This window comes from Nothoprocta perdicaria, unplaced genomic scaffold, assembly GCF_003342845.1.
Source record: "Nothoprocta perdicaria isolate Ctin4 unplaced genomic scaffold, notPer1 scaffold_1, whole genome shotgun sequence".
NCBI lineage: Eukaryota > Metazoa > Chordata > Aves > Tinamiformes > Tinamidae > Nothoprocta > Nothoprocta perdicaria.
Genome location: NW_020454093.1, coordinates 822710 through 838748, shown reverse-complemented (window position 1 = coordinate 838748; position 16039 = coordinate 822710). Strand labels below are relative to the sequence as shown.

At 37.5% G+C, this 16039-nt stretch overlaps 1 protein-coding gene across 1 annotated transcript in view; it reads right to left on the bottom strand.

The window, feature by feature from the left end:
* Nucleotides 1-725: 725 nt before the first annotated feature.
* Nucleotides 726-16039, bottom strand: part of HAPLN1 (hyaluronan and proteoglycan link protein 1) — a 30312-nt gene continuing 14998 nt past the window's right edge. Inside the window, exons 4-5 of the mRNA XM_026035808.1 lie at nt 8695-8997; nt 726-2003 (exon numbers count right to left, since the gene is read on the bottom strand). Coding sequence (XP_025891593.1) covers nt 1714-2003; nt 8695-8997 — 593 coding nt within the window. The 3' untranslated portion in view covers nt 726-1713. The remainder of the gene's footprint in view (nt 2004-8694; nt 8998-16039) is intronic.

Here is a 16039-nt window from a genome sequence, read left to right as displayed (position 1 = left end):
TTACTCATGTCCATGGGGAAGTAACTAGACAAAACCATTTATGAAAGTATACTAGTTGTGCCCTACTTGGGTAGTACCCCTATATTTTATTTAGATATGGAAACAATGGGAAGATAAAAAACTTTGTGTAATACAAATATTGGTCCTCCAAAGTCTTTGTAGTCACTATGTGTAGAGTAGGAAAAGTTTTGTGTTTTTAAGTAGTAGAATCAATTTCAAAACTGCCTAGAAGATTACTCAAGACCAAGATTTTTTTTTTTTTTTTTTTTTTTTTTTTTTGGATATCCAGCTTGAGACACCATAAGTGGAATAGATTTTCAGAAAGCCTTGAGCACCCACTCTTTTAAAACTGGTTGCATTAAGGTATCTGAAGATGAGCACCGAGAATTGCTGCATCCAAAATAAGTTTGTATCAGAAATTCCCTCAATTTGGCCTTTAGGGAGGACTTAGTGCTTCAGGCAGCTGTGGAAATCCTAGGCACTGTGCACAGTGCATGTTTATCTCTGACACTGGCAGATATAGGCAAACATATTCCACTTAGACCATTGTGAAATTAATGAAATGAAGAATTTCAATAGTTTTTCAGTGAAAATGTTTTAACTAAATAAAATTCTTCTAGATACAAATGAAATGTAAGTGAGGAAAGAAAGTGCTTTTTCTCCTCTGCACATTAATAGCTGGTTTCAAGTTCTTATTTAATAATCTTGTTTTAAGATTTTATCAYTTTAATACTTTTTCCCAATTTTTATTCTTGTGATGCATAAATATGAAAGAGATGCTCTTTAATTAAGACAATAACATTTCAAAGGCTAATGTAAAATCAAGCTGCTAAAGTYTGCAGTTTTCCTGTCCAGCAGTTCATTTATACAACTGCCCTGAGTAGATGCTATACGCTGCTTAGCAAACGGCCCTTAGGAGCTTAAAAATAACTTAGTAAAGCTACTCAAAGGTAATACTACACTTTTTAGGCATCTTTAATTTGAGTTAAGAAGAAAATAGAGCTTACTCATTAGTTAATTATTCATATCCTCTTCAATGTTTTATAGATAATAAAAGCACAATTGAAATGTTCAGGAGAATTAATTGTGCTTGTTGATATGCACGGGATCATGAGCTTATATTTCAGAAAGGCAAGTTTTTAAATGGTAAAACGAGTCCTGTTTTGGTGGACTGCTTTAAATGCTACTTTTATTAAACTGTTACTGTTCTATTTGAAAACCTTTCCCTTCCATTTTGTATTGAAAAACTTCACTGAAATGCTTGTTAGCAAAAGATTATCGTATTTCAAAACTGCAGATATAATTATTTTGCAGTGCCTCTCAAAATGGTACAAATGCATAAAATTTGTGCTTGTAAAAGTTTCTGCTTTGAGTAGCCTTACCTTCCATAACYGAGTCCTAGCAATCACCATGCTCTATTGCATGCCCCATTCATGGAAAGTATATTTTGTTGGGATGATGTAGCTTAAAGAATTTGGATCTAAGGCTTCCTTATCTAGAGCTTCCATTAAATTATATTAATTTAAAATATCTATGGAATGATACTTTTACAAAAATATTAAGACAAAAAAAATGGGTTGGGTTTATGAAAACGACTCTTTACAGTAAGTAAAAAAGTTTTATCACAGTTTTGGTAACTTGCATGAGTTCATATCGAAAAGAAATCTTTCACATGTTCTTAATGAATTTAAAACTGTTGTGCTCTAGGTATTTTCAGTTGTGTGCTCTGAAACAGTAGACACCATATAGCTTGTGCTTTTTATCAGGGAAGCCTACAAAGCGAACTGCTGCTTCATTAGGACTACAGCGTTTTCTTGGCCTAGAGATTGGGTAGCGAACGCTGCCATCAGCCAGCCAGCCAGCATCACAGCGGTCATATCCTAGCAGTTTCCAGGCAGCAAATATCTGGCCAACTTTGGCGATCTGGGCCCCGTCCTTCAAGCAAGCCTGAACAGCTTCATCGTAGGTCAACTTGGTTGGGTGTATTAGGTAGTAAAACCGACCTAACAAGAGAAAGGAGAGAGGGGGGAAAAAAAAAAAAAAAAAGAGCCATTAGTGACATGAATAACATGAATAAGATGCTATGATGTGATAAAGAGGTCTTTTGAGGAGAAATGGGGAAGGTCGTTGTAGAATCACATCAAACAATTTGACCTGTTAGGAAAAACGCAATTTTCTCTGCCCTCACTTCATTTAGTTGTAATTGAATTGTTGCAATGCATTTTTCCTTTGCTTGCAGAGGCAGAAAAATTGGAAGAAAAACGTTAAGGAGAGAGAGATAATGGAAGATATTCCAGGATTTAGAGGATAGCTTCAGTTCTTCGTTAAGCTTTAAGGCCAAAGATATATTTACCAACAACGCCTCACAGAAAACATCAGAAGAGCCCTGCAGACTTCAGGCAAAACAAGTCTCAAGCAGCAGTAGCTTAGTGATAGAGAAAGGAAATTAGATAAATGTCTTAAGTAGCGTAATTCTACCTTATGCTCTCAGCATTAAATTAAAACCATTATGAGTTTTCTTCTCAGAAGCATGGCCCAGTAAGAGCTGAACTTTAATAGTATTTGGCTGAGGGTGGTTAGAGGTAACATGCAGTTTTACTCTTTGGCAAGGCGCTGACTTTATTTCTGATCAAGTACAAGCGCAATTTAAAGTTTTTCTGTAAGAAAGATGAGATATTGTGCAGCTTCTCAAAAGCAGAGTTTGAACCTTTAGTAGATCAAAAACATGCCTGTCGTAAGTCTTCATTACCGGAGTCAAAAGCATTGGCAGCAGTTCTGCAATTCTGTTTCTTTTTAGGCATCAAAGGGCATATTCTCACCGTAAAATGACGTTGAACCAATAGTGCCCCAGTCTCAAGGTAATGAAAACATTTACCAGCAAATAAAGTGTATGTAGGAAGTCTCCTATACTAATCCACAAGCAACAATAATACAAACATTAATTTCAACTCTCCAGGCAGGATTAAATTGATTGTATCCCTTTCATTCATTATATTCAAGGCTATTTATCATGGTTGTATTGACAATTAACAAATCCTAGGCAGAAATGGATTACAGAGGAACAGTAGCTGAAGGAGTAATAGTTTTCAAGTATGTCTGCAACATTTTCAATATGACTGTTTTCTAAGGGCAACTCAACTGAAAAACAAAGCAATTTATCCATTGATAAATAATGGCTTGATTAATTYCAAGGCATACCCTTTGTTTCTTGATTCAAAATGTAATCCAAAATAATATCATTTTTCTTCCTCAAAAACAACAAACACACAAACCTCATTCTTCTTTGTTTTAAATGATTTTCTTGGTGCACAAGAGAGACAATGAGAAACAATGAGAAAGATAAAGATTTACTTGAGTTCAACATCGCTGTAAAATGTATATCTTTTTGAAGCATAAAAATGGTAGGTCAGATAAGAATATAACAATTACTGAAATAAATTTATGGTAAGGTTTACAATTTTGCATATGACAGAAATCACTTTTCTAAGAAACAAAAAAAAAAGTATTTACATTGTGGCCATGAAAGCAAAGAACCTTTTAAATAATTTCACTATTGTTAGAAATGATCTCCATTACTTTTGAAGTAATTTACTCCTTTGCAAAATGCTTGCCTAATCCCATTTCAGCAAATTGACAGAATTTACATAGCATTGCTAAAGAGAATGTTTATTAAGAGGAAATTTGTTCCTGCTATAATATTAAAAGGTTTCCCCAAAGCAAATAGGATTTATACTTAGGGGAACAGGGATTTGGACTGATAGTATGTAAACTTCACCTAGTTTATTAGTTGTTCTTCAAACCATATGTCAATGGAATGTAATTTCCTAGGGATTTGCTGTAAGGTCAGGTTTTTGACATATGACATCAATAATAATAACTCCGACATTCTGCCCCTTCTTTTTAAGTTGGAAAATTTTAATAGAAAACCTTATGGGGGGAAAAGAAAATGTGTAACYAGAATGATTAAATAAAATACAATCAATAAAATCAGTACAGATTTGCTGAATTTGCCTGCCAACAGGTTCCTGCCAAGAAAGGTTCCTAATGTGMTGACTTACCGGTCTTGATAGTTATTATTTTATGTGGCAGGAGATGGAGGAATTAATTTTCTGTCTCATTAATATCTGGTAGTTGTGGTATTAATGCTTGTCCTAGAGRGGACAAACATGCCTCATCTGACTCCTCATTCCAAATCATGGAGCAGAGGGTCTCCTCACTCCTAATCAAACCCCAGCCATAATGGGTATTTTAGGCTTTTTTCTTTTTTTAAGGTAGCACAGTTTAAAGAGGAAAATCAAATATTTTACCTAACTGCCTACATCATTGGGACTGCAGGAGCTTGAGAGATGTACTGCCAGGGAAGACTCGCTCAACCCCAGCTCCAAAACAAGAGAATAAAGATCTGAGACTTTTGTTTTCATATTGCAGCCCTGGCCTCTTAACAGCAGGCCATCGTATTCAGAGGCAACAAAAGAGAGAGGTGGCAAGTCCTGCTCTTTCTGTGGCAGGAGTTAATGCAGGGCCTTGGAAAGAAGACTTTTGGCATGCACGTGACAGGGAGGGCCACTGGTATGCTCCATCCAGTGGTGCCATGTGGGCTGCACCCGTAAGGGAGTCACTAAGGCAGACCACACGTAGGCCAAGGAGCTTGAAATCATGGACAGATAGCAGCTAAATTGTTTTCTTGCATCAAAAATAAACTCTTCTCCATTTGTGGTTTCATATGGCAATAGAAGGCATTCTTAGGGGCCAGCAGGATATTTCTGCAACTTGCACGTTGTCTAGAGCTTGTAATCTGCTTGACAGCCTATGGTGTATCTTAATAGTATACGATTGAACAGGGCCATTGCTTCAAAATTCATGAACATATTCAAAATGTGAGAAGTGAGATAGTTTCCTTAAATGAGAAGATCCTGATAATTATTTTAAATCATCACTGTATTTTAAGGTAACTGACTTTAAATTGCCACATGAGAATATCTAGAAACAGTTTAAAACATCCTCTTGTATCTTTYCCTTCATCTGCAGTGAGTGCAGTGATACAGAAACACTGAATTTTAAAAATTCAATTTTTGAGAGTGGAGAATGAGTTTTATTTATTTTGGTATTTTTGCTTTTCTTTTTTAATACAATGGCCACATATTCCTTTTGTCTAAACAACCCACTTTTTTTTCTGGAAAGGGGAAATGAGTAGTCAGTACACATTATCCAGTAAATGCTTTAGGCATCCTTCTCCCATTTAAATGGAGATAGTGGTTAACTTATCAAATATATTACTGTAATAAATAGGTGGTTCACAGATGCAATTTTAACATAATCCCATAAAAATCATTCTTTGTATTTTAGCTTTTTCAACACAGGAGATTTTTGCTTGATAAAAAAAATTACTTACACACTGTGATTTTATGTGCAAAGCTTGTAGCAAATTCATGTTAATGAGCAGAATGTGTAGAGCAGAGAGAAGCTCTACCTTTTCTTTCAAAACTTTAAATTATATGAGAACTGGCAATTACGTTTTTATTTTTCTCACTTAACACCTTCTAGTGAAAAAAATTCCCATGACTGGGAAATGTGAACATGAAAAATCTAATTTAGATATTTATGGGATTTTCAATTTCCATAGTCTTTGTCAGTTGAAGGAATCTAAAAGCAAGATGAGAACTGTGCCAGTTGATAGTTATTTCTATACGTTGAGTAATATTGTATGTTCCTTCACAGTGTCTTAGGGGTTGGTCACTGTTAGTGCTAGTACTTGAAACCCAGCTCTAAACCTTTCACAGAAAGAGAYCAAACTGCATCTTTCCTGTGCAGCCATACCGTGTTATTTCTTAAGCTCTGAGAGGTAACTATATGGGTAACTTTAAGTTATTCTTTGTATAGTTTTATGAAATACATCACTAACTATTCTTGTAATCCTGTCAATTGCTACTACCAGTATTTACATAGTATGTAAGATGCTTTGGAGATTTTTTCACTTTGCCTGTACGTTCACAAATCACCAGAAGTATTTCCACAAAGCCACGATGAAACTGTTATACAGGTATGAAACTGTTATACAGGCTAAGCCAAAAATCAAGGCTGTGTACTTATACTAGTCTATGAAACAGATTATCMAGGGTACTTTCATAAAGCATTAATATTATTTTATATTGCGTTGCAAACAAAGTTTTGCTGAAATGGTTTTCTCATGCAGATAACAGAATTCTTTACTAAGAATGCAGTATTCAGTATGCAGAATTCTTTACTAAGGGTATCGAAACAAATTCTTAAACTTATTATTTGATTTAATCAATTGACCATAGTGAGGGGGGTCCCATAGCTCCAAAATGAAAATACTGAATTTGCATTTGAACTCAGGTGCATTGACAACTATGTTTTCATTTCTCACTTTAGCAGCTGAATGGAATTTTCTGTTTCGGACCCTTCTTTTTCACGTTAAAAAAAAAAATACATATATATATATTAGTCAAAGACTTTTTGATGTTGGCTGTTGAACTATTTGAAAATGAGTCCTTTTTGAAACTTCCCTGAGATTATGTTTTGGGGGTTCCTTTCTTTTAAAAGAATTCAGTGAGTAGAAATCTTAAGCCCTACACACTCTCATTCTTCCTAGCAGCTCACACAACCAATGCTTTCTGTGGTTTTTTTTTTTTTTTTAAGCAAGCATTACAATCATGTGATCCTTGGACTTTTGGCATTTCTCCAGCTCTCTCATATAAAGCTGAAAGCTTTTCTGTTTTCTACTGTCAACAGATTACAGCAGTCATTCCCACTGCTGGAAATGCATGGTGTCTTAACCACATCTTATTTTCCTTGGCRCTTGCTGAACTGATGGAATCAATACGGGGTGTATGGTGACTCTCAGCCACTGCAGGACCAGATCTTTGCCCAAACCCACTGTCCTTGACAACTGTAACCTTGTTGCAAAATGGGCTATTGTATGCTTTTTTTCCTTGACASTGAGAAAGTTGGTGAAACTGTTAAACTGACATAACCTATCAAGTGTTGGGGTGAAAATAGGAAGCTGGGATTTGGGGAGAGTTGCTGAGGGTACTGTGGATATTAAGGTATCCTTGGCAGGTAAATAGCGGAGAACATGGAAAGATGATATCAACTGGGTAGGAGCTGAAAGGAGGCAGCAGGTGAGAGAAGCAGAAGCCCAGATTTCGTGCTGATGCCTTGGGAGACTGATCTAGCTGGTGGGGTCTGAAAAAGATGGTGCCCAGCTCTTGATACTGCCCTGTTGCTGTGCAGTRTTCTGAATGGCAGGCAATTTTAACAAACTTACTAATATAAGTGTCTTCCTCCCTTCAAATTCCCAGACATATGTATGCCTCTTTCTCCCTCAACCTTACTGTCTCAGTGTACAAATCTTGTTTATCTTTTGCAATATTTTTTCAGAAATGACTTTTTTTCTGCCCTTAAGAGAGACTGTCAAGTCCCTCTGTCTCATAGCTTTGTCTGAACAAAAGATGGTAGTTAGTGGTCAATAGTTACAAACATTTATTCTGCAAGCACTTTAAATATTGCAGCTATTTTACTTTTTTTCTTGATTATTTATTCTTCTTTTTTCCTTTTCCCCTTATTAATAGGGTTAAATTTGTATGTAAGAGATTTGCTTGTATAGGATTTGTACTTAAATAAATTACAGAAGAAAATACGAGCCAGCTTTTCATATGCCAATGATGTGGCATGACAAAAATGAGATCAATATTTGTTTCAGATTGCATACAACCTAACTTTTGATATTGTTGGTTTGAGGGTTTGGGAGTTTTTGAAAGGGTGGAGCAGACTTAACATTAGAGCATATCTTCTGAAAGCCAGACTTATATTTTTTTTGTGTGTGTATATGCTCAAGGACAAATATGCTTCATTGTAGGTTAGTAATCTGAGCACAAACAAAAAGGGCCATGCTTCTTGGTCTGGTTGGGCTGCAAGCCAAACATGTGTGAACATGTTGGATAGAAATTGCCCGCAAGAACAATGTTGTAGAAGACTGTAGACTGCTTTTGTATGTGTTCCCCTGCTGTGTTCCTCATATTCACGACGATACTTTTAAATCCTTAACAGCTACTAGATAAAATGTTAAATGCAGCAAGCTGAGATCAAGCCATTTCCAATGTAAAGTAACACCTACTAATAGCTAAAAAAGCTTGCAGTCACTAAAGTAAGGTTTGGAGCACCCGATATCACAACAAAAGTGGATAGGTTAGGGCTTTGATAGYGTACTAAGATTAGGAATCTAAACTATTACACATAAAAGTTATAAATAGTTGTGCTGATAAGGAAGTATTAGTCATATGAGCAGTACAGAGTTGCTTGATCCAACAGCAGAGACATAAAGTTGCAATCAGAATTTTGTTTAGATGATATATTAAAATGATAAAACCTCGTCACTATAACTGAATTTAAAATGAAAGCTCAATTAAAATATTATACATTCTTCATAACTTTAATCGAAATAAACTGGGTATGTTCTCAATTTTAGAAATTATCTATGTGGATGTGTGGCAAATACAGTTTTACTCTGCATATATGTCTCTGTAAATTCAACAATAATATTTCCAAAGCTAACATATACGTTGATAAATCAATTATCACTTGCTGCCGTTTGCTACCGTTGGTATTTTCATTTTTTTTTTTTTTTTTTTAAGTTCAGTGATGCCCTCTTAAAGAAGTGACGAAAACTCTTACCATTGAAGTTTGAAGTAAAACAGAAGACATCATATCTGCTATTATCCTTATCCCAGAAACCGTAGTTCCGGACCCCTGGCACGGTGTTCCTGCCACCGCAGGGCTCGCGGGGCTTGGTGATGGGGTACTGCACGGAGCCATCGCTGAGCCAGCCCGCRTTGCACCAGTCCAGCCCACCTCGCCAGGCATCGTAGAGCTGGTCAAAGGCAGCGATGACGGAGTCCTGGTCCYGGCACGCCTGCTGGGCCTCATGGAAGTTCAGGTTGTACCGCCCCAGACGCGGGGAGTACGGGAACACCACACCTGCAGGGCAGAGAGAGGGCGCGTTATGGGGGTCCTAGGCACAGGAGAGGGCATCACTTATAGGCCAAAAGCCCTATTCCGCAGCAGGGTATGGTGCTGCTTGATTTCTGGGAAGAAATGCTCCTTTCAATATCAAGCCTTTTGCTGGAGAGGGGGATCTGGGTGCCTCCTGGCTCATACAGGGGCTCCTTGCCCCACAGTGTCATCCTGTGCCCCGCTCATGCTCTAACCCTCTGAGTGTGCTTGGAGGTGAGTCGCACTGGTGGAAGGTGTGCAGCTAAATGTTTTTCATCAGAAAATATCTATTTATTGACTAAATTTCTCATTTTAGCTGAAAAAAGTTAGGTAGAAAAACGCTATTTTTTTTTTTCCAGGATGCAATTAGGAGATTTTCTGGTACTCGTTTTGAAAGAAGTAGTATAGAGGATGGTTCTATAGAGTAGTATAAGGTTCTTTTTTCAGATGCAGGCATCAAAATGAAATGTATTGCTTGACATAAAAGTGTTATTTTCATGGAGTCTTGCAAGTCCCTGAATTTTTCATGATCTTTTGCTCCTGATTCAAAATAGTTTTCTTCTCTCCTTCCCCATCTCCTTAAAAAAACACCAGGTTATCATAGGAATTTCGTGTCTGATTAACAACAGTGCAAGGCTAGACTGGTAGGAGGCAAAATTATAGTCCTGAGGTATGAAAGCTGGAAACGTGCATGGAAATCAAATCAGTGAAGATGTCTGTGCCTTTAGCAAAGGAGACTTTTTGGACACTCCTCTGTGACCATGTGGTAGTTCATCACCACAGTCCCTCAGAGTTGAAGGGGAGCTCCTTGTGGAGTGTACCAGCAAGTATGGGCCCTTCATCAGATGATGGTTTTCCCCAATCCCAGCCAGTGAACAAAGTGGTACATGGGATGCAGCAAAGCCAGGTARTCCTGGGAGGAAGTAGCATGAGATGCAGTCTCTCCTGCCACCGCTATGGGTGTCAAGAGCATCACTGGAGTAAAAGAAGAGCATGTGCTGGAGAGTCTGGGGAACTAGTGAGCACTGGTGTGGAGGCACAGATTTGCTGATTCTTCCTTGCACCCCATGAACGATATGGGCCAGCATTGCGTGGCCCACAGGTGGATCTGTTCCCAGTTAGCTGTGAGCTGTTGTGGAAGGCATGGCAGAGACCTTCCTGTGTTGGAGAGCACCCAAGCAGGGATGGGAAATACGAGGATGCCCCAGAGTTGTTTCAATACTTGCATTTAATTAACATTTTTTTTTTCTAATGGAGTTCTTACAGATTTGTCAACTATATATTTTGTTTGTTTTATTTATAAAAAAAATCTGTAATTAAAATGACTTCTTGAAGCTGGAAAGATACTTCAGAAAATGTTGAAGARCCACCTCTCCATGTGTGTCTGACAAAAGGCAGTTCAGAGAAAACAGAGATTTTAAACAAAAGTTTGGATCAGAACATCCCAAGCTCTAGCAAGGTTTAGAAACTCAACCCTGCTCTAAATTTTACTGTTGGCTTTAGCCCAATCTTTATAATAATCTGAAAAAAATATAGCATCAGGGAAGATCCAGCTCAGAATCTTTATTCTCAAACATTTCGGTAAAACTAAGAGGTGTAGGACAGAGAAAGACTGAAGACAAGACAATGTATTAGGACATGAGTCAAGAGCTTTAAATTGGTAAAGGCATCTATCTGTCTTTTTGCTGTTTCCCTTTTGGTGAAAGTTCCTTGTCTCCAAGGCAATGTAGCATAGGACAGAGAAATTACRTTATGGTCATGCTTGACTGTCACCATGCAATGAAGTCATTCTTCTTTTGAACATTCAAATCCACTCTTGTCTATTCTACCAGTATCTTAATATCTCCTTTCTTTCCCTTCTCTTCCTCATCCATCTATTGTTCTGGTAGTGTTATTTTTGTTAAATAATATCTTTGCTATTACTAAGCCCAAGTGACTTGGGCCAAGAAAATAAATCATGCAAGCGTAAACTTGGCAGGATAATAATAAACACAATTTTGTTCTCCTTCAGTAATTAACTAGAAAATCTGACTTTCTTTCCTTTTATAAATCCTTCGCAAAAAGCCTTTTCAGTTATTAGCTATTCTGCTCTATAAAAGATGAATGATATGCAACACATTGTGYGCTGTTAACTACAGCTTCATAAACAAGCAGCCATAAATGTTTTATGTTCATTCTGGATCTCTCTCTTTTTTTTTTCTCAGTCATTTGTTCTCCCTCAGTGTTAACGGTTAGAAATGGCTACAGTAAAAATGTAACAAGGGCCAGAGGCTTTATTAGAAATCTAATGCTTTATTATTTTTCCAGAGCTATASCTCCCTAGACTCCTAGTCCAATACATGTTTGATCTGCATATACATGTCAAAAAACTCTAAAATCTTGAGAAAGATACTTACTAATTAAGGTCTAAATTCATATACTTCTAAAGATTGAGCAGCAATTCAACAGAAATTATTAAAACAGATTTGATTTCTTATGATTTAATAATCACTTTTTTTTAGATGGTTAAATATGAATATAATTGAATATATATTTCTTATAAATCTACTTAGTTTTGACAGTTTGGGCCACAACATTTTAATAACATAAATATACACAGAACTGCAATATTAGCTTTGGACTATATTTGGATAGACAGCCTAGAAGATCKTTWTTTTTTTTTTTTTTTTGAGTTCATCTGTAGTACAAGTCTGCAACTGATTAGCATTAATTTCACCCTGCAGATACAGATGGGGTAGCCATTGGTGATTTTATATAGCAAAATTGACCTCATGCAGTTTTTTTTTGTGACTTTGTGTTATCTTGCATCTTCTCTTGTTACTGGTTGTTTCTTTCTCATTTCTCTATCAAGCCCAGCCCTGAATTGACAGATAGATCTATACTATGCATCTTCTTTTGGCTACACTTAGCAGTTTTGAACTTTAGTTAACTGAGCAGCAACATCTTCAGTCTTGGCTCTTAAAACCCATCAAAAGATAATATACACCATCTGGACCTGAGTGGACAAAGCTGTCTGGGCGCTTGTTCTCTTTCCAAAACAGAATCTAAACACCTGACTCCAATCCTGTCTTTATTCCAAGACAAAACACCCACTTCAAAATGTTAACAAATTCAACTTGGGAAATGAAGGAAGACGAAAAGCTTCCAACCTCAAAGGGCTGCTATTGCTGTGATTTTCAATTACATTTGAATACTTATYTTACTGGTAATAAGAAAGTCTCCTGAAAGACTTCTGTTGGAAAAAGATGGTATTTTTCTTACATTTATTGGTTTTAGTTGTTTGATTATGGCCTGCTCTCTGGTTCAAGCTTAACAAAAACTCAACATTCTTCCTCTCTATTTTCTGTTACCCTTCCAGGAGTGACCTGTCAGCAGTGGTATTACCTGAGGGCAGTCCAGTGCATCCACTGACCTGCTGGAATGTGGTTCTTTGCAGACAGTGAGTTGGTGGACCCCTGTTTAAAATGAGGGAATAGTGGTTCTCACCCTGTTAGCTTACAGGAACTTTGGCCTGAAGAGCCTCAACTTGATCTTAGTGATTCAGTTTCTTGCTTCAAGCAATCAGAGACTGAGTAAGGAACATTAACTACAACTTAGATTTAGGAGGAAGCTTCTCTCTCAGACAAWCAGTTCTCTGAATTACTCCTGCTAATAACTCTGCTTTTGCCTTCCTCCAAAGTACGAAAGAAGAAACTGAAATACATTAATTTGGTGGTGAAATAATCTGCTAGTGAGAGAATCTGATGAGACTTACTCTATGTGCCTGTTATACTGCAGTCACTGTCCTGCAAAATGTTGCTGTACTGAAAATCAGAAATAAGTACTCAAAGTATAACACATACCTCTCGTGTTCCTATATTTCTATGGATGCCTTATTTTCAATGCCTTACTTTCCATCCCTTATGTTATGTCCTCTCCTATTTCTATGAATGCCTTACTGTAAAACCCACTAATGTACAATTCTGCTTCTGTTGAGGTGGCTTTCAATTGCATTTTTTGAAGGGGAACCCAGTAGGAGGGAGAGAAGGGACAAGTAAGCTGGCTCTTTTGTAAAACAAGCCATCGCTTCTGTGCAGAAGGATTTAATACTACTTTTTTATCCTATCTGGGAAAACATATTTTTTCTCTCTTGGTCTTGAKAGGGAGAATTCTGACCAAGTCAATGAGAATTAGATGCCTAGCTATATCAGAAAATAAGTGGAAAATAGTCTTTAAAATAAGTACATGAAGGGAGAAGGAAGGGAGAATGTAGGGAGGAAGGGGCCAAGCTCTTCTCATTGGTGGCCAGTGACAGGACAAGGGGAAATGGGTATAAGTTGAAACACAGGCAGTTCYATCTCCATGTGAGGAGGAACTTCTTTGCTGTGAGGGTGCCACAGCCCTGGATCAGGCTGCCCRGGGAGGCTGTGGAGYCTCCTTCTCTAGAGGTCTTCCAAACCCACCTGGACGCCACCCACATGCTCTAGGTGTCCCTGCTTGAGCAGGGAGGTTGGACTAGATGATCTCCAGAGGTYCCTTCCAACCTTGAACATTCTGTGATTCTGTGAAAATAGAGTTCAACCTTGCTGACTTAAGGGATGGAAAAGATATGATATTGGCATGTCTTTGTATGCTATTTGTACTGCACTTGTGTATAAGTAGTCATTGAAACTAGAGTTCTTGGCAAGTGCCTAGTTACTAGAGACACATTCTCAGTGCAAGGAAGCGTAATGGTTCTCCAAGGGGAAACGATGAGGAAAGGACCTAGAAAGCTCAACTCCTGTAACAGTTTTAGAAAGCTCATCTCCTATAAGAATTTATAGTTGTCTATTAAGGCAGCACTGTATGCAATTAGCAGTTTTAAGACTATTTACAGATACAACCAAATAAAGCAAATTTGTTAACTCATACGGAAAAAAAAAAAAAAACCCTCTTTACAGCCAGAGTAAAGAAATGGCTTCCTTCAGCTCTAGTCTAAACAAAAAGTAATTTATTTTGTAGCCAGTGCAAACATGAGGTACAGTAAAGCTTGCTATATGCTGTACTGTAGGGTACAGTTTTATGCTGGCAGGTTCATACCCTTGAAAGAAAATTTTCCATGTTGGGCTCATGTAATTTTGGAAAAAAAAAAAAAAAAAGAGAGAGAGAGAAGTCCTTCACTTTCCCACTTTCCTCGAGAATCCATCTCCATTTCTTCGCCTGTTAAAATGATCTTGTCAGAGACGTGATTATGTAGCGCAGACTCATGGGCGGTCACTGGCAGCTGGCAGCAATAACTGCTCTGTTGCCTGTAGCTGGAAGCTTGTGGTAGTGCCTATCTGACCACATCCCCACACCAAACCCACAGGGATGTTAGGCACTTGTGATAAATAGTGGCTAGACTTATCCATCCTCCTTGTTCTCCTTAGGCTAATCAGCCCCAGATTTTTTAGCATTTCCTTGCAGGATATATTTTTTATATAATTTTATGTTGCTCTACCTTGGACTTTCCACTTTGTGTGCATCCTTTTACAGTACCACACTAGACACAGCAGAACCACATTTGCTGTCACCCCCTTATTTGTTACCATGTCACACAAAGACCAAGATAAATCTGACATGGTTTGCTCTTGGCAAACTGCTGTTGTCTTTTACAAAATTTACAAATACAATACACGTTAGGCAAAGCCTCTTGTCCTCAGATGCTGAGTTCATATGATTGGTAAGCTTTAAGGTCCATAYATTGAATTTTCAATTAATTATTTGTTACTTGCATGCTTCTTAAGAGAAAACGATTATATTAGGAAATGTGTACAGTAACAATGTTTGGATGAATTTGTTTATATTAAGTACATGAATTTGTTTGATAAGTTTTGAACTATAAAGTCTTTTCTGAATAAGATGGCTGATCTTTTTCTAGTTCTGTCCCAGACATAAAGGCTAATGTACCCTGCAACTAGGATCTCAGAACCTGATGATTTTCTATTCAAACCCAAGCCCAAAGAGTATTTTTCCATTTAGAAAAAGCAGTTCATAGAGATTTTTAATACTCTTTTCCAGTTCTGATGTTTCTGGTACTTTTGAAAGCACAAAGCAATAGTTTTAGAGCCTGTATTGCAAAGCTACTATGTTCAGCTACCTTTAAGGTATGTAGAAACTATAGAAAAGATTTCCAAATAGCTTAAAGCTCTGCTTTTGCTGAGAGGTCAGTGTTGTTCCACATTCTTGGTAACTGGGCTGTGAATCTTATTTCCCTGAAGGCATTGTGCACAAAATCTTTGCCTGGTAAGTACGACAGAAGACCAGTGCTGGAGTCTTCATCTGCCTGAGAAGTTCRGCATACAAATCTAATAGGGAGAGATTCAGAAGTAGCTGAACTTATTCAAAACTTTTTCAACGTAAGCTGAGAACTTTTTCTGTGTGTATGACTAACATAACATATCTACCTGATATGTGAAACCTTTTAATTTGGTTAAAGGTTTTAATTCCCAAAACATTTCACAAAGAATGTAAAAGTTGTGATGCTTATTTTACATGGAAGGAGCACTGCATGGCCAGTTTAGTTCGAAATGACTTTGGCAACAAGGCCAAGAGAAAAACTCCAACCAGCTCCATTCAATACTTGCCATTTTCCCAACTACCATTCTCGCTTAATATTGCTGCCCTCAGATCAGTACTTGTAAGGATGAGCTATAGGACTAAACAGGATGTTGATGATAAATAAATGATAAAAGAGTGACTTTTTTTTTGTTGTTGTTTGTTTGAAGGCTATTTTAAGCTGCATCTTTTCATTATCTAGTTACAGTAAGACAGCTTCATGAACAGCTGTCTTGGCTCACTGAAGGAGGCAGAGTAGGTGGGGTAGGAACAGGGGGTGCAGAGGCCTGCTGGCTTTCATCTGGCTTCACTGGTAAAGCTGGCAGTTTGTTAAACATGGTACTGAATCCTAGTCCTGAGATTTAGCTCCTAGCCATCACTGCCTTGCTAGTGGAGGGGGAAAATGGCATGGATCTACTTCTCTCAAATATTATCAGAAAAGAAAAAAACTGTTGTATAATATATGTTATAA